Source organism: Beta vulgaris, chromosome 2 (assembly GCF_026745355.1).
Source record: "Beta vulgaris subsp. vulgaris cultivar EL10 chromosome 2, EL10.2, whole genome shotgun sequence".
NCBI classification, from domain to species: domain Eukaryota; kingdom Viridiplantae; phylum Streptophyta; class Magnoliopsida; order Caryophyllales; family Amaranthaceae; genus Beta; species Beta vulgaris.
Genome location: NC_079203.1, coordinates 38,829,586 through 38,851,298, shown reverse-complemented (window position 1 = coordinate 38,851,298; position 21,713 = coordinate 38,829,586). Strand labels below are relative to the sequence as shown.

Genomic DNA, 21,713 nt, shown 5'->3' with positions numbered 1-21,713 from the left:
ATACTTCTTACTCACCACATAGATACGTACTTTCATTATTTTATTTTTCATTTGTTTTTATACCAAATAATAGTTATGCCTAAAATGTCACCGCACGCATGGCTTGCAAAAAAAGCTAGTTTCACTTAATATGAAATTGTAATAATAATTTTTTTGGTAATATTAATATGTCACAGTAAAAAAAAACAAATGATCTTGCAAACCCTGAAAAATTTTGGCAACTTTTGGGCAAATATGAAATATGTACCACGGGGTAAAAATTTATAAATTTACTAAATTTGGAATTAGATACCCATAATGAAACCGAATTTATCAAATATCCAACCTTAAAATCAGTTCCAACAGATATGAAAATTTCAGTGGGTAACTAATCTTTAATCTGTCACTAATCTTCAATTTCGAGCAACTTTGAAGCAATATTTGAGGTATATAGTATCTCTTTCCTCCATTTTATACAGAACTTTGATTGATTAACTTTTGAGTTTTCAAATGTTTAATTACTTTTCGATTTCTAAGGATTTTAGGGTTCAAATCGTTTAGCTTTGTGGTAAACTATCTGCTGTTTATTATCATATTATGTCGACTGAAATCTCCTGTTTGAACAGCTTCTGTTTTGAATTGCACTAATTTTCTGGTGCTGATGTTCCATGCTAATCCTTTATTCTTGTGTATTCCTTCAATTACAGATGTTCGAATTTCCTGTTTGAAGTTGATTTTATTATTCACCATGCTTTCCATTGTTATAATATTAAGAGGGGAAAGAGGAAATTCACTTTATGGGTCTGTTTGGTTTGACAGAAAACATATTTCATGGAAAATGCAAATGAATATTAGTTTTTCTTTGTTTGGATTGGTGGAAAACTATTAAGCTAAGAAGGCGGAAATGGAGATGTTGGGTATGAGAGAGTGGAGGGAAATGGTTTTCCTTCAAATTTGGTGGAAAATGTTTACAAAGAGATGTGAAATTCGTTTCCACCTTAGTTTCCTCTTAGGTTGTATTTGGTTTGCATCGGATCAAAGAAGGAAAAATATGGGTTGAACTTCATTTCCCAAGGGTGGAAAATTACATTACCTATAAAAGCAAATGAAGCCACACTTTCCCGCACTTTATCAAACAATAACACAACACAAATAATGGAAAATGGCTTCAAAGGAAAGTTACTTTCCTTATAACCAAACAAAGGAAAATCAATCTAGAATTGAATTTTTCTCTATTTTTATTGGAAATGTTTTCCGTCCAACCAAACACACCCTTAAAATCCCTCGTCCAACCAAACAATGGAAAATGCGGAAAATCGTTTTCCTCCGAAACAAACAGAGTATGTATGTCTATTTTGATGTCTTGTTAGAACTTTGGTTTAGACAATATGCACGGCTGGATTTCACCATGCAAGAACGGAAACCAAACCCTTCGAAATGTTTCTAAAATTGGGAACTCTATGGGTGTTTCGACAAATACTCCCTCCGTCTTTTTGTAATTGCTACATTCTATTTGTGGGTACTATTCACATGACAACTTTTACCTTTAATTTTATGTATTTAAAGAAAACTTAGTCATGTGGAATCTTGTTTGATTCCTCTCAATGTGAACTTTTCAAATATATAGTTATTATTTTTGAATAGAAATATATAGTTTTTATAATTTTCTTATATACATAACTCAAGAATTAAGGTTTGAAGTTGTGCTCGAAAACTGTGAAAAAATAATGTAGCAATTAAAAGAGACAGAGGTAGTATGAATGAAAAACAACTATTAACTTGGGATGTTTGTATGTGACTCTATACTACTTCCTCCGTGCTTGTAAGTTATAGCCAATTACATGCATGTTTGGGGTAGCGGTATGAAGGTATCATGAACAATTTGAAAAATCACATGTCAGGAGGAAGCCTCTTTCCAAGAAGGAGATGGTCTGACTAATCCAAAGCATCCCAAAAAGGAATATGGGGCATTTAAAAGAACTTAGGTTTTATCAATCTGAGTTCAAGACATGCTTCTATTGAAGAAAATACAAGTTGAAAGGACTTGTTTTCTTAGACCTAGAGCTCGCCTTTAAGTGTTTCCTGCATTGTAAATGAAGGTTGTGTTCTCTTCTCCTTAAAAATGTAAGTTTCACGTCTAATAAGTTCAGATAAGTTCACTTAAGATTAAATTAGTTCAGATAAGTTTTAACACCTTATAAAATGAACATTGATAAATAATAAGTTTAGATTAGTTCTGTTAATTTCTAATAAGTTCAGTAGGAGAATTTAGGTGAAGCGAACGCACCCCAATACGTTGTCTTCTAACATCATCAAATTTAGTGATACATATAGAGAGGGGTCAAAGCAGCATTTCAATGATTATTTTCTAGCTGCTTCTTTCTTTATCGTTGATTCATATCTTAAGATTGTTTCTTGGTTTCGTTGGTTGAAAATATCATTTTTCAAAAATGATCTCTAAATTTTCAAGATAACATTAATCTTCAAATAATAACTGAATAATAAGGTCATATTGTTAGTAGGATTACATGGCAACCTCTATATTATTTCTGTGACCACATTCCTTTAAATTTATTTGAATTGTCCTTTATGCTCATTGCCTTTGTTTTGTTTTTTTTTTTTTTTTTTGGTTTGGGATCAATTTGAAGTTTTCTTAGTCAGTTAGTAATTTCTGGTTATGGTGTGTTGCATTGGTTCTTTTTGTTGTGTTAAAGAATCTGAAATTTTCGGAGTATGACAGATACTGGGAGAGCGAATAATGGGGTATATTGGGGCTCATGGTGTCGCGGCGCTACATAGACACAAGTACAGTGGTGTGGATCACTCATATTTGGCCAAATACATCTTACAACCATTCTGGACTCGATTTGTGCAATTTTTTCCTCTCTGGATTCCGTAAGTATACCCTTTCTGTCTTTTTCCTGTCTTTTTGTTCTATAAATATAATTTTGGCATGTCAGGGATTGACTTCTCTAGTGAATTTGTTTTCAGATTAGGTTGGTTATTGCAGGGTTTTCTTTTTGGGTAGAGTAAATGAGTAAATTGGCCTTGACCGTTGGTAAGTTCATATTGTTCGTGGTAGAAAAGATGTTGTCCTTTTTAAACATGATGACTCTCTAATGTTTAGCTTTGTAGTTCGAACCACATAGATAAGAAATTTTAGGATCTTAATCAATGAAGATATAAAATAGTACACCATTAGAGTCTTCATAGTATATTATCATCATGTATAATTTTGACCACCTCAAGAAGTTTTCATTTTTCTTTGAAATGCATGGTTTTGAAAGTCCAGAATCTTTTGAGGAGGTGGAAGTATATAAGCTAGTTTGTATCCAGCTATTACATGTGTTGTTTTAAGGTAATAGTATTTCATCAGTAGCATACAAACAATGTTTCATATGTTATTGGTCTTGCAATGCTGAAAGCCTAAAAGGCTAATGAATGTTAATTTATGAAATTGGGCTGTACGGGGAGTAAAATATGCGCATGATTCTTTTGATTGGGTCATATGGTGGAAATCACCTTTTGATTGTTCTCAACTTTGATTTGCATGTTTTTGTGGTTTAGGTTTTTTTGGTTTTAGTTGTCATAAATGCTCGGAAGATATCTGGCTAGCTCCAGGTGTATAATTAATCACTTAATTGTATTAGTGCAAGCTTAAGTTTGTTATATGCATTAAGTTATGTTGCTTTTCATTGTTTCTAGTAGTAATTGGTATCTCTACCCTTACTTATTAGTGTTCTGGTACATTTTTTTTTGGAGAGGAAATGTATTTCGTGTTTTAATATGTTTAAAATGTTTGTTTGTGCTCGCATTTGCATAATCAGTACTTGGTGCTTATTTTATGTTGTGTAAAGTTGCTGACCCTCCTTTTTTGGTGCATATTTGCCGTTTGTGGGTGGTTTTTCAGTCCAAATATGGTAATTATCTTGTTCTCCTTTCAAAATTTTCTATTCTCTCTTAATTTTACTCCATTCTTTTGATTTTTGCTATTTCAGCTTGATCCTTCATAAATTGTCTCAGGGATTAACATTTTTTTGGTGCAGATAACACTTACTGGATTAATGTTCCTAACTACTTCTGCATTGCTTGGATATGTAAGTGAATAAATTTTCTATTTTCTTTCAGTTATATTGTATTTGCAGGGTTTATGGTTTTGTAACATATTCTAAGTTGGATATGCTCTTTCCTGCATATGTAGCTTTTAAGTCACGTATCTTTCTAACACTTGATACATCATACTACTAGACTCGTAAAATTTCCTGATTACTTGTAACAATTTATTTATTCCATATATACATCATATCACATGGGATTCATTTTGAAGCCTTCTCTATCTTATGCTCTATGAAATCTGTTAAATTACCCCCTCCAAACAGAATCTGTTAAATGAAAGATGACTTTTATATTGAAGCTTTCTTTTTGTGTTGTTGCTTCAGGGATTATTTATATTTTCTTGGTGGGGGTAAATTTGTCTTGGTGCCAAAATTGAATTGGGGTAAATAGTGGCCCTAGTGGGCTTTGATACTTGCTATTAGCTTATGCAGGAAAGAGTAGGAGGATTTGTTTTCTTGCTATGCAAAATAATGGTGTGTGCTTAGACTTATCTATGTCAGAAAGCGATCATTGTGGTTGAAAATTTGAAATGTATTTGTTTTATAACATGGCTAATGTCTGTGGCTGGTGAAGGATATGAATTTGTTTCGTTGCTTGTTAATGAAAATTTATCCAAAAGGGGCTTCACTTTCAGCTCTATTCACCTCGTTTGGATTTGCCACCACCTAGATGGGTTCATTTCATGCATGGATTATTGCTCTTCTTATACCAGGTTTGTTTTCACTTTTCACTTATGAGGGAGATAACCTATTTCTTATCTGTAAACTTTTTGTTGATGTTGTTCTGTACTTCTTATTCGAGGGTCAGACGATATTGGGTGTACTCTCTTCTATCCTTAATTTCCCTTCTGTTGACCCCTTCGCCTCGATAAATTCCATGCCTTCTCATTTTTGCTGTGGCTAAGTTGCTAAAAAGGAAAAGTTCCCATATACAATCAGGAAGCTTACAATGGCTTTGTCAGAAAACACATGTCGATGACTGATACCTAGGAGGCTAGGAAAAAAGTACTGTTAATTCTTATATCTAATCAAGCGTAATGAACGTTGTTTTGTTACAATGATATGCGTGTTGGCAACTCATTGCGCTGGAAACGTCTATGGTCTTCATGTTATGGATCAATTTCATGTGTGATTTTCACATTAGTCGTGTACATGTGTATTAAGCTCTTTGCAGAATATTGGTGTATTTTTCTTGTTACCATATGTTTTGTTGAATTTCGTATGAATAAACAATTTATTTGGTGAATTGTGTAAAATGAGAAACTGGGAATTTATACTTCTTATTAGTTCTTTCATGGTATTCAATCCCTATTTGCTCGATTGTGTAAATGGCCTTTTTGATATGGGATCCTAGAGGCGCTTATGCTAAAGCTTCAATATAGCATAAACCAGCAAATCTGCATTTGACGCACGCATGCACCCAAACAGTCAATGTAAAACCATCAAAGCAGAGGAAAATGACCTGTTGGAAATGTGCTATAGGTATCATAGTTGATGATTTGAACCTGGTTAAAGAAAAGGCCCCGTCAAAAAAAGAAAAGGCAATCCAGAATTGCTCTCCTCCAGTGCTTTGTTTTTCTTTTTCATCCATATGTTATGTTCATTATAGAAGGTTAAATATGTGTTAAGGATATGACCCGTTAGAAATAGGCAATAGATACGACTATTGATAATTTGAACCTGGTTATCATCAATTTAAGGAGATTCAGCATTTCTGTCCCTCACACTTATTTAATCTTTTTCTTTAATGGCTATGTTTTCAATAAACGGAGATTCAGCATTCTTTTTCTTTAATTTTAATCTTTGGAGGAAGTTCTTTGCTTCCTTCGGGAGTTGGGGATATGGATGATCCAGGAGGAGTTATGATGTGCTTAATTCTTTGGTATAGTTGTAGAATGAAATTTACATGTTTTTTCAGTATCCTCTCAACCATCATTTGCATTGAGATATAATAACTTAAATAGCTTTCTGATGGGTTACGGAGGGTTTTTATGTGGTTCAATCTCTAAATCATAGAGAATCTGAAAAAAAATTCTGTAAAAAAAATGTACATTATTTGAGGACATTGTCTTCTGATATAATCTCTCTTCTAATTCATATGTATATATTTATAAAACATACATCTATTTACAATGCTTGTGTCTTTTCAGTTATATTATGATTACATACTCATTGTTATATACTACCCCTAATAAACCCTCCTCTCCATCTAACTCTCTTCTCTCTCGTTCCTTGAACTATTTTTTTTTTTTTTTGACTAATTTACTTATGCCTATTAGTTTGATGAATTGTCAAAATATCATATATAAATGAAATATTATAATATTTATATATGCATATTTATTATTCGTAGACATAAGTATATAATATATATTTCTTAAATTATATGTATATATAGTAGTATTTTCCTTTAACAAATATTTAACTTTTGGAATCTATAAATAAACTTCTTATACACGAAGCAATTTTCTAATTTTGATATATATATATATATATATATATATATATATATATATATATATATATATATATATATATATAGAATTGAGTTCATATGAGAATGCATATTTATATGAGAAATGAGAATGAATTTTACACGCTATAACTCTTATGAAACAGTGATGTAACTCTAATGAAAAAGTGATGTAAATCCAAAAACGAAATATTTGAATTTTCAAAATTCAAAAAGAACAAAAAAATTTTTGAATTCAAAATTTTTTAGAGGGTTATAACTCAAATGAATAAGTGTTGTAATTCTAAACCAATCGTATGGTTGAGATTCATTCTCATTTCTCATGTAAGGAGCATTCTCATGTGATCTTGCTCTCTATATTATATATATATATATATATATATATATATATATTATACATATATTAATTATTTAATTTATTATTTGATTATATTTACTTTCTAGTAATTCGTTGAAATAGATTTTCTGAATATCAAAACTGTCGGAATAAAATTTCATCTCCATCTAGTAGGAGCAAATGAATTCCCATCTCCATACAGGAAAGACTTTCTACCGTTGCTTTGAATCTCGGATGTGGTCTCAATCGCGGTAACGTTTGAAGAAACACTTTCACGGGGAATGTGGATTTTTCCCAGCTGTTCTGGCCTTGTATCTCGGTTGTGGTATGCTCAAATACCAACCCCTACAAATGTGGTCAAAATTTAATACTTCCTCCGTTTCGTTTTAAATGCAACAAATGAATATTTTATATCTCACAAATAATACCCATTTGTTGCATTTAAAACGAAACAGAGTACGTACCATGTTCCTACCTAGGTGAGGATAGACTTAAATCTGCCTAGCGCAAATTTCTCCAGAAGGAAAAAATTTAGAGTGAAAAACAAATTTCCCAGAAGTAACTACTGAGCTCAGTTATCATTGGCCATTTCCAAGATGAGGCACAGGCGTGTTGCCTGTGGTGAAGCTGATTTTGATCGGTGAAAGTTGGTTGGCGGTCAATGGTGCTACCTAATTCGCTTTTGTTTTGTAGTTGTATATGCAAGTATGGCGGAAGCAAGCTTGTAGGAGATGCTAAATGCTATTGCTGCTAAGTTCTTGGAGATCCTCCAAGTCAGGTTTTTAGTAATGAAATGTCTGTGCGATGTTTCATGTTGAGGTCTCACTCATACTGAAAGCTGTTATAAGTCACACGTTTGCACTATGCAAAAGTGTGTGTGATGACTGGCCCATGCTGAGGTTTCACCAGCATCTAAGGGGAAACTTTCCCTGTCAGTATCAAAGAAAGTGTACTTTAGTTAGATGCTTTGTTTGTAGTTACTCAAAAAATCAAGCGAACACTGAATATTAATGTTCATTGCTCTGTTTAATGGTTACATTCTCACTTACTCCAGACCTTCGATGCTGTGGATGGGAAGCAAGCAAGACGTACCAATTCCTCAAGTCCATTGGGTGAGCTGTTTGACCATGGTAAGTTTCTTTCATAATTTCCAACCTATGTCTGTCTTAATCCTACCCTCTTGTTTTTGCCCTACTTTTGTCATCAATATGTTACTTCTAGTTTCTACTAATTTTTGAAGCTATTTAATGTGTATTTTTGATGTGTTTGATTTGCATTGCAGGATGTGATGCCCTCGGTTGTGCTGTGAGTAGTATGCTTTCTTTCAATAATGTTTTGTGCTTTAAAGTAGATAGACTTAAAATCTATTTTTCTGTCTCAGCTTGAAGCCCTTGCTTTTGGGAGTACTGCTATGTGTGGAAGGTCAACTTTCTGGTTTTGGGTGATTGCAGCTATTCCATTTTATGGTGCAACATGGGAAAAGTATGTGGTCTAGAGTTTTTTCCTTTTATTTTTAAAGGGACTTAGACAGTTGTGCTAGCCTATGTGGCTTCATGTTGATCTATTCAATTAATGATGAATTCTTGAGCCCTTATATTATTATATGTGTCTGCTTAGGTAGTGTCTCGCTCCGAAACCTGCACCATGAAGCATAAGATAGTATGTTGAGCCCTTATATTATTATATGTGTCTGCTTATTTGTATGCCTTATGTCTGGTGCTGTTTACATATTGTTGCTAACTGAATGTTATTATTTTTTGCAAATCTCTGCCCTCCTACAGCCCCAATCCCAAGAAATTGAACTCATTTTACATTACTATTGTTTGGGGGACACTCGAGAGTTTTCAACAGCAGATACGCTATACTACTAAAGTGTCTATGACAATTGGTTTTTGTTCTTTTATGGTTGAATCTGTCCCTTGCTGGAATATGTTGACCTTTGAGGAACACAAATACACGATTAGATTGACTAGTTCTGTACTTCGGTTGTGTTGATTTTTAGCCCCGTTGGATGGCTAGCTATTCAATATCCATTTGTGAGTGTTCCTGGTTTCTTTCTAAAATAATGCTGCTTTGACCCTTCTCTATACGTCTCTTTAAATTCAATGATGCTAGTAAACAGCATAATAATTTGCGATGGAGGAAAAGCTTAAGAACAAGCTCTATGGTATAAGAAAACAAGACTTTTCAATCCATATTAGTCTTCTAGATAGGAGCAAGTGTCTTGAATTGTAATAGATAGTATATCACGTAATAACAGCACAAGGTGAGAAAGTTGTTTTTCTTTCATATTTGGGAAAGCACCTGTGGAGTTTTCCAGTGCTAGACAGTAAACACACTGTGGTGTGTATGAAGGGCTTGTATGTTTGTTTTATATGGTAAAATGCAGCCGTGATACTAGGACGACATTTGTTTTTGTGATGTATATCTTGTTCTTCTTTTGCTTTCATGTACCTAGTTTCATTAATTTCTTGTTCTCCAATTGCTATTATGCATGGTTTCTTTAATAAAATCTTGCTGCTTCTATACTCTGTTGATTTTCTCTCCTTTAAATAAAGTATGTTATAAAATCAATATGGGAATTGAGGGGACGGGGGGGATGGAAAAGTTAAGATGAGCATTATGTATTTATGTTCAAAAGAAATAGGACTTATTAAGTAATATTGTCTTGGAAAAAAGTGGATCACATGAATTGAGACAAATAATATTTTATGTAAAAATTTTCTATAATGTGATTTATCGATATGAAAAAAATTATCATAATGGCTAATGAACATTTTTGAATAGTAATTTTTGTCGTTCTTGATTTAGTTGCTTAATTATTCTAAATACGAGTCTCATTTCCTCTCCCTGTAGCGTGATATCCCCTTTGGTATTCCCTTCTTAACGATTATCCCTATTTTGTGTTATCACTATCTCATTTCAATTACTCTTACAAGTCCCTTTTTTGCTTTATCACTGTCTCATGTCAATTTCTCCTGGTGTTTCTCATTTTTCTCATTCTTTCTTTTGCCATGGAGATAGCGAAATGTGGATAGATTAAAAATCTGAGAAACTATGGCCTTGGTAAAAGAAGAATAAGAGAAGTTCTTGAAAAGGACAGTTTGCAAATAATGTAGTACATTTATTAGTACATGGTAAGGAGGGAATATTATATCGTTTAACTAACTTTTTGTTATATACAGGACGTTTATGCTTTTTTAAGTATTTTATAGAAAATGATGTTGGTTTCTCATTATCTTTGTAGAAAAAGGGCTATTAAATGTTTGTAAAAAGAGATGCTCACCTGGTGACTTTTAGGAGTGGAGAAAACGGAATACAAATAGACTTCCTTCTAGCAAGGCAAACAGATAGGTGTAGTTGCCTCAACTGTAACTATTCAACATAGACTTCTAAGGCTAGATGTTCGTATGAAGGCAAGTTTAAGAAGGAATAAAAGTCTAGGTGAGCCAAGAATAAGATGATAGAGTTTCCAAGAAGGTATTGTTAAAGGTTTTCGCCAACAGAGTGGTTAAAGTAGTCAATTGGAGCTTTGAGAAGGACCCCAATTAACTTGGGTAAAGATGAGGAACAGTTTCTCTAATGTAGCCAAAGAAGTCCCAGAAGAACTGAAGGAAAAGTACCAGTGCATATGGACATAACTGGGCGGAAATACTACTTGGCCCTATGGAAATTTAGGAATCAAGAAAATTTTGCTGAGTATAAGGATGCTAAGGTGAAGGCAAAAGAAGCCATTCGACAAGCAAAGTCAAAGGTATATCAGGAGGTATGCGAAAGCTAGTGTCAAAGGGAGCTTGAAAGAGAAGTCTATAAGATAGCAGAGATGCATTGAAAGATTTATGGAATGATGATATTTGAATAAGGGTTAGAGTTGTAGCCATTGAGAGTACGATAAAAGAGAACCATCTACAGCGGTGTAGGCATGTGAGACGATGTTTAGAGGATGAACCGGGTATTGGGGATACAGGGGATGTTAGAAGAAGTTGAGGGAGGCCGAAGATGACTCGGATGAGAGAATTAGAAATTGTAAGAAGATAGGTTTGCAGGAGCATGTAGCACTTGGTAGAAGAGAATGAAGGTAGGGGATCCTTGTAAACGACCATCGGAGACAATCTTGATTCATGCAGCCGACCCAATTTTAGTGGGATCAAGGCTTTAACATTTTAGTTGTATTAGTTTTCTGTAAAGGGGTTTTTAACACTTTTTAAACAATTTCTTTATTCCTAATCACTGTAGAATTAGAAATTGTACTGGGTGTTGTTTGTTGTATTGTCTAATTTGCTTTTCCCTTGCTGGGATTTGCTTCTATGGTTCGAAGGGTGGACCATTCTGCTAAATCTTCTTTTCTTTCTGATCGGAACCTGATTGGCCCATTTATTTGCTTGTGATGTTCAGCTACTTCACCAATACTCTAATCCTTCCTGTAGTCAATGGACCTACTGAAGGCCTCATGCTGATCTACTTGTGTCACTTCTTCACAAGTTTTGTCGGTAAGCCACGTTAACACTTGTGAGTTATACTGTACTTGTTTTTTTCATATGCATTTGGTATGCTTGTAGTTTTTAGTTGATTAACACCTCATGTAATTGTGTAATCCTATTAAAAGAATAACTATGTTGATGATTGCATGTAAGAAAATATTTTTGTGGTCAATTGGTCTTTAACAAGTATGAAATGTGACAAGTCACTTAGGTGGTTAACAGTAATATGACTCTTAAAATCAATCTGGCTTATGTTGTTTTGGACTTTGATTCTGTTAAGTGTGATCATGTATTGGAGTTAATAAGGGTAGATGTCGCTGATGCTGAAAGATCTCAGATTGATCATCTAATGTTGTTGCATTAACATTTTTCTGAGATTATGTAGAACCTAGGGAAAAGCAATGTCTATTCATTCATAGATGTTAAATATATTAAATTGTGGGTGGGTAGGGTGCTCTTTGTCAGAGTGCCATTGATTGGACTGTTTACAACTGCTTTTAGGCGATGCATGCATTTGAATAATGATTTGTTTCTGTTAGTAATCATCTATAAAATTTTCTGTGTATTAGGTGCCGAGTGGTGGGCTCATCAGTTTGGAACGTCAATACCCTTCTTGAGCTGGGTGCCATATCTTAGTGGTAATGTAGCAATGCACTAGAGAGTATCCTGCAAAGTCTTATGTTCGATCGTAATGACAATGCAAATATTTTTCTCAGCATCTTATTTCAATGAGCTGTCTGTTTTCTTATTTTATTCATCTGTGAGTAGATCCCTTTGCTGTTTTAAATACCTGAATGTGGTCTGAGTAATTTCGCATATATTTTTTAGAATAGTCATTTGCGTGTACTTGTGAAGCTGAACTGAGAAAGACATCTGTTTTACAGCTTTTCTTTGAGTAGCACAGTTTTGTACGACATGGATGGACTTTGTCGGGTATAATCAAGACACGTCCATATGGTGTGCTGAAAAATTTATATTATCTGTAATTTTATTAGATCTATTTATTGTACTTACAAATTACAATGGTATCAATTGTCTACTCTTTCCACACTATGATATGATATATTGATATGATCCTCTGATTTTGAATGGGTTGCTACTGTAAAAGATCTTAATTTTTGGAGATACATGATTCTAGTAGCTAAAAGAATTAGATAATACTACAAATTAGAGTAAAAGTACTTCTGTTTAATTCTTTTTTCTCTGTAAATTCATCCCTGCATGCTGACACCCTTCTTTTTGTTCTTTGGTTTAGGGATTCCAACCTACCAAGCTGCGCTGTACCTAATGATTGCTTTTGCTGTGATTCCTACGGTTGTATTCAAGTTGGTATTCTTTGCTATGTATATCAATCTTATTTGTGTACTTCATCTACATTGTTCAGTTATCTAATTTGCATGTTGAATCGGGATAGGACAAGAGTATCTGGTTCAGAAGTACCATAAAAAGGGAACTATATCATGAGTGGGCACATTCAATCATGATATGTCTCTTGGTATCTGCTTGAATAAGTTTATGATAGAAAGTGGCCGACAGAAACCGGGATATATTATCTGCAGTTATTTTGTTCTTTAAAGTGTTGGTGTTGTGTGTCATTTTATTGGATGTGCTGAAAGGAGTTCTCTATCAGCATGCCATTTGACTTCTTGTCACCTGTAATGATATCATTTTGGACATGCTTCCTGTGCAGCATACAGAATGTCTATAGGGTAGTTAAATTGAGGAAAGGAAGTATGCTGCTTGCATTAGCTATGGTAATTATCCTCTCTATCTTTTCTATTGTTGCTTTCCTTTTTCTTTTCTGTAATCATCTGGGAACTCACTCTTAGCGATACTAATGTCAGCTTTATCCGTTTGTGTTGCTCATGGTTGGAGTCCTTGTGTGGTACGGTCCACTGCCCTTTATTAGCTTTGTTTTCTTCAGATCCCTTCTCTATATACAGTAACAGTACTGGTCCTGCAGGGACTATTTGTCTCCATCTGATCTACTTCGCAACTATCCCCATCTTATTGTATTGGGCACTGGACTTGCATTTGGTTTCCTTGTGGTAAGTATACCTCTAGTATGGTAATGTTATCTTTTTCTTAAAATCTTCTACTGGTAAGATTATTGTGCATGTTGTTTGTACTGGGGAGTGTATATCTCTTTCACCATAGTACTTGTTTCTTATTTAAGCTGATGCGAGAGTATGTTCTTGCAGGGAAGGATGATTTTGTCTCACATGTGTGATGAGCCGAAGGGTCTCAAAACTAGCATGTGTATGGTATGGTTCTGGTTGATGATTAATTTTTGTCGTATTATTAGCCCAAGTTCCATGAAAACGTGTGTGTGTGCTAATTGTTACCTTTGATGTATTATTTATCTATTTCTTGATTGTCTCTTTGCAATTTTACTTGCCAATAGGTGCTATCAAGCTGCTGATGCTTTGCCAGTTTGGAATTTGCCTTTTGCATGTATACACCTGGGGAATGATATTTGAACATATAGCTGGTACTAGGGAATTAAAACTCTCCCGTTCCGTTACAGAATGGTTGTTCTGTAACGAATTTTGGATTTGCCATACCGCGAAATCCTTTTATAGAACGCCTTATTAAGATTCACATACTTCTCGCCGCATTCCGTTCCGTAAGGCGAACTCACCGCGTTAGAACGCTTTTATCCCCGTTACATCCGTTCTTTCCAAACATTAGCCAAATTTTTTTACGATTTAATAATATAGTTGAGGAAACATGATATTCTATTAGATTTGATTATATTATGTTGTAATAATGCTTCATAAACTAAAAAAAATGCAAATAAGGTTAAAACATATTAATGTGAATTTTTAAAAAAATTCACGCCGCGTCAGCCGCTTAAACGTTCTATTTCCCCGTTACAAGCCATTCCCGCAAACGCGACCGCGACCGTGTTTTTTTTCCCCGGCTGATACTCCCTCCATTCTTTAATACTTCTACAGTATCTAAATGGCACAGATTTTGAGAGTTGGTAATAAAATGAACATATAAGTATCTTGAACTCATGGGATGTTACAAGTAAGAGAGAAATGGTAGAAGTATCTGTAAAAGGAAGAGAAGTGGTAGAAGTATGTGATAAAAGTAAGACAGAGGAAGTGCATTAGTAGGGCCTAAACTTACCCAAAATAGGAATGGTAGAAGTATGTCTAAACAGCCTAAAATCGAATATGGTAGAAGTAGTAAAGAACGGAGGGAGTATATGATATGTGGAAAAGAGCCTCTAACATTGCGTGTTGGGTGTAAAAGAATGTGGTTCATTTCGAGAACCTTTGAGAGATTTGATGATATAATTTTATATTTTTGTGTATTAAGATCCATGAAGGATAAAAGAAACATTGATATGTAAGTACCTAGGTTTTGGGGACTTTTGGCATTAGGAATTAAGCCGACCTGGTGTCAAATTTACATTGTGTGTGGCTCACTTCAGACTCACAGTTATCTTTGATCCTAAAGAATGTAGATTTGAGACTTTGACAGTGGAAAATACATTTTGACTCCATGCATTTTGTCATCCAGCAAATTGGTTAAGCTAACTCATCCATGGTGCTGATCATGGGATTGGATAATTGGATAAAATCTGTTGTATGCATGTTTGGAACTTCCAGATGAAATAGCATCCAAGTGTTATTAAGAGGCAGCTAATCGTACGTCAGCTATTATCCATGACTTATTTGAGAGACCGCATTTCTCCAACACCCCTGCCCCCAAATAAGGGTGCTAATCCAGCGAGTCGACTGTAATTAGGTTGTGATTGACTCGACTTGGAAACAGTTCGAGTAGGACGGACCTTGTAGAGATGTGAGCGATTTTTTACCAAGTCAAATTTGAGTTGCTTGTGAGCGGATACACACAATTTAACAACAGTTATTGAAGGCTTGAAGCTATCTTGAGGAGAGAGAAAGCAAAGTGAGTTCAGGGAATGACAAAATATGAAATTGAAGTGTTTGTCCCAATTTATCCTATCAAATGTCATCCTATTTAGTTGCTCACGAGCTTAGCGAGTTGAGTCGGGACTTGCTTAACTTATCATTTAAGATCTAGAGTCCAGCCAACCTGAGTCGAGTTTCACCAAGTCTTTGACTGTTGATTTCGAGTTTTTCGCGACACTCTCAATCAGCAGCCCTTCCCCCTAAAGGATTGTTTTCTGCATGTAGATGTAGGTACTTTCACCGATTACTTCTGCTTTCCTTTTGGGGAGATAAGTCTGGGACCTGCTAACTCGTCGTACCAATGGCTATTATTGTCTTAAGATTACGGGTGAGGAAAGCTAAAGTCACTTAAGCCCGAGGACTAATCCATGACTTCTCAGCATAACTAAGAGATGTGGACAATAAGTTTTCAACCAATTAAATTATTTTGAGCTTTTGCATTTCCACTGTGTTACTTAAATAAGAGAATCCCACCTTCGTAATTGTTGGTCAACCAGGAAAGAAGCCTTTGGACAAACCAAATAGCCGGATATGGTGTATCTGTATTCTGTTTTTTGAATAGTCCTATGAAGTTGAGGGGTCGTGTCCTTTTAATCCTCTACAACTAATAATGCAGTATAATAATGTACACTGTGCATCACTTTGTGTTTCCTTTTCTGAATCTGCATTCTATTCTGTATTTTAGGTTACTAACTTTTTTTTACTATGCCTTTTGCTTCAGTCTCTTTTGTATCTGCCTCTGGCCATTGCAAACGCTTTGACTGCTAGGCTAAATTATGGGTACGAAGCTTACCTGTGGGCTGCGTCATTTTTCCTTATGTCTATTGACGTGACTGCATCGATTTTCCATTTTTGACATGTTTGCAGAGTCCCTTTAGTTGATGAGCTCTTGGTGCTGCTTGGTTATTGTGCATTTACTGGTATGAGAACTCTTAACATCTTTCTTAACTAGTTCTTTTCTCCGTTTTGATTGCTATCTATTGTTGACATGAATTACATGAAGGAAAAATTTATAAACATTTACAATGAGTCTGTTTTGAGTTGACACTTAACACAGATTGAACTTGGCTATGAAATGCACGAAATGTTGTCCTTGGTTTTCCTGTATTGAATGAATATATTATTTGGAGTCAAGGTACACATACAATGCGTAGTTCTCGTTCCATTCGGCATTACTTTGTGAAAGGCATGTTGAGAATAGATGAGAAATTGGGTGAGCTCATAGTAGTTCAATTGGGAGAGAATTAAGCCTCTTGAAAGCTGAATATCATTTGCATTTGTTGTTTTTACTCTTATTAATCAATCAAAGTTCATCATCTTCCCTTGATTTCTCCATTTTTGCACTATAATATGTCCAAGCTAAGTTAATTCTTAGCATCCTGATGGAGGTTTATGGCTTGGCCCAGCTTGTTTGTACGTGCACTTTGCAACATCAGTCACTCATGAAATCACAAGTGCGTTGGGAATCTACTGCTTCAGGTGACTATATGTCTGTTTGCATGTACAACTGTGACATTTTATTTGTGTTTATTTCCTTTGTCCAGTGAGTCAGTGACTGGATTGGTTTTGTTGTGTTTTGTGGCATGTAATGCCTTTGTATCTTCCTTTAGAAAGAAATCATGTGATTATAGATCAATTTGTCTTAGTTTGCACTGCATGCATAATGCATCTCTTATAGAGGAGCACTCGGATTTCGTTTCATTATGTTGTTGGTTGAAGGGCAGCTTCATGCGAAGATAAGTTGGCACTGTGCTGTGCAATTAGGAACATAGCCCCCTATAGAGATCTCATATAACCTCCCAACAAAAGAACGTTACTATGTGAGTCCATGTCCTCTCTAGTTGTTAAATATGTGCCAAAATGGCAAAATACCGTAATGGTAGTAATTGGGGTTCTGTGGTTTATATTTTGAGGCATCGAGTTCTCTGTCACTGCCTCTTTCAATTTAACACAGGTTTCTGCAGGGATTGGACTCACCAGATCCCTTCTGGAATCTCTAATGACGTTTGACCAACTACACCCCTCTTCTATTTTGTGCTTACGAATGCATGAATATCTTGTAGAAGTATATAAGTGCACGTTTCACTCACAACTTTTTTCGGTAACTGGTTTCATAGGAAGGCATAGGTGGCTTGCATAGCAAATAGGGTACTTTTGATGGGGAAGGTAAGAATATGTAAATGGATAGATTGAATGAAGCATCAGTGCTAGATTGCCAGGGGTCCACTGCTTTTCAGTGAACATTTGGGGAGAGGGGGACAACTGATCTGTTGGATGGTAGATCAGGTTCCTTGAGGCAGGGGTAATGGAGAGAAAAAGGCATCTGGGAGCATCATGAATGAGAGTGTGGGTGGCAACAAGATCAGTTTTAGCATCAGCACTGGAAGGCTGGATTCGGAGTCTGTTCGGAGGGGAGTTTTTGGGTGTGATGAGGTGAGAGGAAAGTTGCAGATCTTGGAGGGGGAACTGGCACCGCTGTAGGACTGGAGAGACTATGGAGTGTTAGTATATTCAAACATAGGAAGGGGGACTATGCTACTCAAACTCTGGGTAGTTGTTTCAGGGACAGGTGTATGTTGTAGTGTTAGACTCAGCTATCCTACGTCAAGCTTCCATGTTCTTTGTCCAATTTGAAGTGCTCTAGTATTCATACCATGTCAGAGCTTCAAGGATGCCCAATTGCCCATGGGTACTTGGAGGTGAAGTGATGGTACATTGACTAAAGCATTCCACCTAACCTTGTTTGATTTTATATAGACTGTTTTTATTATGTTTAAATTAATTGGTCCAGCTAGGGTAGCGACTGAAGTATGCATCAACTTTCTTTCATCTTGTGAAAAGTTTTCATTTTTCTTTTTTTATGACTACAGGATTACTAGAAAAGAAGCATGAGGAACTTAGGTTAATCTTCGGAGATTGTTTCGTTTGAAATGCTATGGATCAACCTTTATGGACTGTATCTTTATGAACTCGCTTAGATTGCAAGTTGTTGAAGATGTGATGGCTATTATCTGTTGTATATTGATTGAGCCAAGTTACATAAATTTTTGCCACCGGGTGAGGAGCGTTAGGCCGCACCCCAAAAACGAAATGCAAGGGATTGGAGACATCAGACATGAAGTATCCCAGTGCTGGAAATTTTGGAAAATAATCTTATACTGTTTGTACTTCGTTTAAGCTGTAGGAAACTTCACCATTAGTTTTGGTTTGGGTCACCTACATAATCACAAGGGTGTCTGTCTTTCAAATTCTGTGATGCATTACTACAGTAGGAATTTTGCTTGCAAATGTAATTATCCTCGTCTCTAAAGTGATAGAAAAAAACAAAGCTCTTGAAACATGTTTTGTAGAGCTCATCTGTGGGAGAGTTGTCTATTTTGGTACTGCTGAAGATTGGACGTCGTTATCACAAACGTAGAAGTGCACTTTTGAGATAAATGAATCATCATCCTACATACTAAAATTGTTATAGGTATTAGTAAAAAGTTGTGGAAGAATTGATAGGAATAGTTCCAACTATGGGCGTTTTATCATTTTTAATCCTAATGAGCGGTCCCAACTATGCATCACTTTTGCTGAAATTGATCCCAGATGACTTATTACCTGTTTAATAGGTTGAATTTTTGTTTTAAGTTAATTTCTTTTTCCTTTTTCTCTCTCCTATCTCCTTCCTCCCATGTCATCCCTTCTTCTACCACCCCTTCCCCACCCCACCCTACCCCCCCCCCTTCTCAACCCACCCATCCACCCTCCCTCGAAATCCCCTCCCCTAACAACCCTCCTCTTCCTACCAATCTCTCCTGCCAACCATTCCCATCCTATCTCTCTCCCCTCCCACCCCTCTCCCCAGCTACCTCGAAATCCCCTCCATCCCCTTCCCATGCTGACCCTCCCCCTCTGACCCCCCTCCGCAGCTACCTCGAAATCCCCTTCCCTCTCACTTCCCACCCACTTCCCCAAATAACCTCGGAAATCCCATCCCCCTCCCCAGCTACCTCGAAATCCCCTTCCCTTCCCATCTAATGGCATGGTGCAGTGTGAGTGAGGGAGAAAAGAGAGGCTACAACGCCACACCTGGTGGCCTTGGGGGTGGTTCGTTGGAGTGACGAAGATTTGGTTTGGGGTGGAGGTTCATCGACGCACGTTAGTGAGGGTGAAGAGGGACGTTTGGCTGTTGGAGATGTGAAATTAGGCTGGAAATGGTTGAGAATGGGATCTGAGTGGTGGTTTTGTGGAGAGAGAAAGTGTTGGTGGTGCTCGGTGGTGGGATGATGTAGAATAGGTGGTGATGGAAAAGAAAAAGGAAAAAATTACGCATTTTACCTGTTGTAGCAGGTCATTCACCTGCTGGGATCAATTTTGGCAAAAATGATATGTAGTTGGGACCGTTCAGAAATAATCCTTAGTTGGGACTGAAAATGGTAGAACGTCCGTAATTGGGATTGTTCTTTTCAATTTTTCCAAAAGTTATTGATCAAAATAAGTATATAAGTAGTGCAAAACTCAAAGTGTTGAAACTAATAAAAAGCCGAGTAATATAAGATATGTAGGACTTGATTAGTTGAGTGATAGCCTTTGTGATTTTAGTCTACTCGTAAATGCCCGATGTAGGTATTTTCTAGTGCAAAATAAATACAAGTATGGTTTGTGCAATGTGGTTGGATGTTTCTACTCATTTAATCTTGAATCACTAGTTTAGTTAGATGGGCTAGAGCTAGCTGGCTAGGTTGCGATTTAGCATCGCCAACTTGAATAAGTCTATTTTGACTTGGTTAATTCACTTAATCTGACGTGTTGGATTCTACTCATTAATGAAGAAATGGGATTGAGTTTAAGGTTCCCTTCCAAAAAAAAAATATTGAGTTCAAAGTTCAAGCTACTATTAGGACATATTTACTTTACTTTTTCACGGTACTTCAAAATTTTGGTATGTTTGGTGATCGACAACTTAGTATTTAAGCTTTAATTATGTATTAACAAATATTAGAAATTTTTTGTTTTAACTACCTTTTTTTATATCGAGATTTTAAATAACTATATACTCAAAGTTTTGTTGATTTAACTACCTTTCTTATTTCTATATTATTGGTTTTGCTACCCATATATCAAATTAATCCAACAATGCTATGAAGTGGGTCCTTCCCATATTTCCTTATCGCTCCCCTTCGATTTTTCATCATTTAAACCTTTTCTTCAAAAACAATTTGCTTCATTATCTTCATATTGATCTTCATAATCTCAATGGGGTGTTTTGGGCTAATTTTCGTTGCTAAATAGGAGCAAAGGAGTCACCAATTTTAGCTTTGAAGATAGTATTTTAGTTTCTATTTTGTGAATTAAGGTTTTTAGCAAATTAGGGTATTTTAAAATTTAAGGTTTTTTTTCAATATTAGGGATTTCAAATCACATTGAATTATGCTTAATTGCATGGATGTGGAGTCAAATTAGCTCTAATTATTCAATGTCTAATTTAGAAATCCCCTATCAAAAAAAAAAAAAAAAAAAAACTCAATTGCTAAGAATCTTAATCTTCAAAATTAAAAGGTAAAATTGATAGGAGCAGTCACATACCGTTCCTTCATATTCACTCCCAACTACCAAATATCTCACAGCAGTCCAAACTCTAAACTTTATGTTATACTGTATTTTAGAAGCAAGGTCCTAGTAGGTCATTGACCTGCATGCTGCTACACTAGGTAACTAAGTCATGTGAGGTTCACATGATCAACATTTAGACCATTCCTTTCCGGTTTTCCCTACTGCTTTTGAATTTCCTATACTGATTGCTCTTCTTTCTTTCTTTCAATCACAAAACTCTCCATGCGCCCGGTCTCTATTTCCAATACAATCAAGAAACTCAGGTTCAGAGGAGAGAGAAAGAAAAAAGGAACTCAATGAGTTAGTTCTTAAAAACCTCGTTGCATCCCTTGTTTACTTGAAAATGTTACAGCTAAGCTCGTAGCCAAATTGAAATTGTCAAACGAAGTAGGTCACAAACTCACAACACTACCACTACAAATTACCCAAATCAGTATTATCATCATCAACAACAAAAACAATCATTCGACTACAACTATATACTCGGAATGAAGACCAAATTCAGGAGTTTTTTTCGAATTGATTGGTGTTAAATAATAACTTTTCAATTGTATGTAACTTAGAATTATTTTTGAATGCTCAAAATTTGATGGGTGTTTCGACCTATCAAAATAAAGAAGAAATTAGAGATATTTGACGGGTTGGGGGTTAGGGGGGGGGGGGGGGGGGAGGAGAGAGAGAAAGAGTAGGAAGAAAATGAGGTTAAACCACTAAAAAAGAGATTTTTAAAAAATTAACCGGTTAAATTGGTGACCAATCAAATAGGACCATTTTTGTAAAACATAC

The 21,713-nt window shown here is 35.6% G+C and overlaps 1 protein-coding gene across 2 annotated transcripts; it reads left to right on the top strand.

The window, feature by feature from the left end:
* Positions 1-524: 524 nt before the first annotated feature.
* Positions 525-18,727, top strand: LOC104886705 (choline/ethanolaminephosphotransferase 1). 2 transcript variants are annotated; one of them, XM_057392612.1, is made up of 19 exons: positions 525-547; positions 2,720-2,874; positions 3,890-3,899; positions 4,026-4,076; positions 4,730-4,807; positions 7,959-8,034; positions 8,187-8,209; positions 8,286-8,386; positions 11,300-11,394; positions 11,955-12,023; positions 12,641-12,710; positions 13,076-13,139; positions 13,230-13,270; positions 13,349-13,433; positions 13,587-13,649; positions 16,051-16,109; positions 16,197-16,249; positions 16,736-16,808; positions 18,200-18,727. In XM_057392612.1, exons 2-19 carry the CDS (start codon positions 2,738-2,740, stop codon positions 18,219-18,221), a joined length of 1,170 nt encoding a protein of 389 aa, XP_057248595.1. In that variant the 5' UTR covers positions 525-547; positions 2,720-2,737; the 3' UTR covers positions 18,222-18,727. The 2 variants fall into 2 exon arrangements, with proteins under 2 accessions (XP_057248595.1, XP_010669490.1); XM_010671188.4 differs by lacking the exons at positions 525-547; positions 2,720-2,874; positions 4,730-4,807 and having other exon boundaries at positions 3,895-3,899.
* The last annotated feature ends 2,986 nt before the right edge of the window (positions 18,728-21,713 follow it).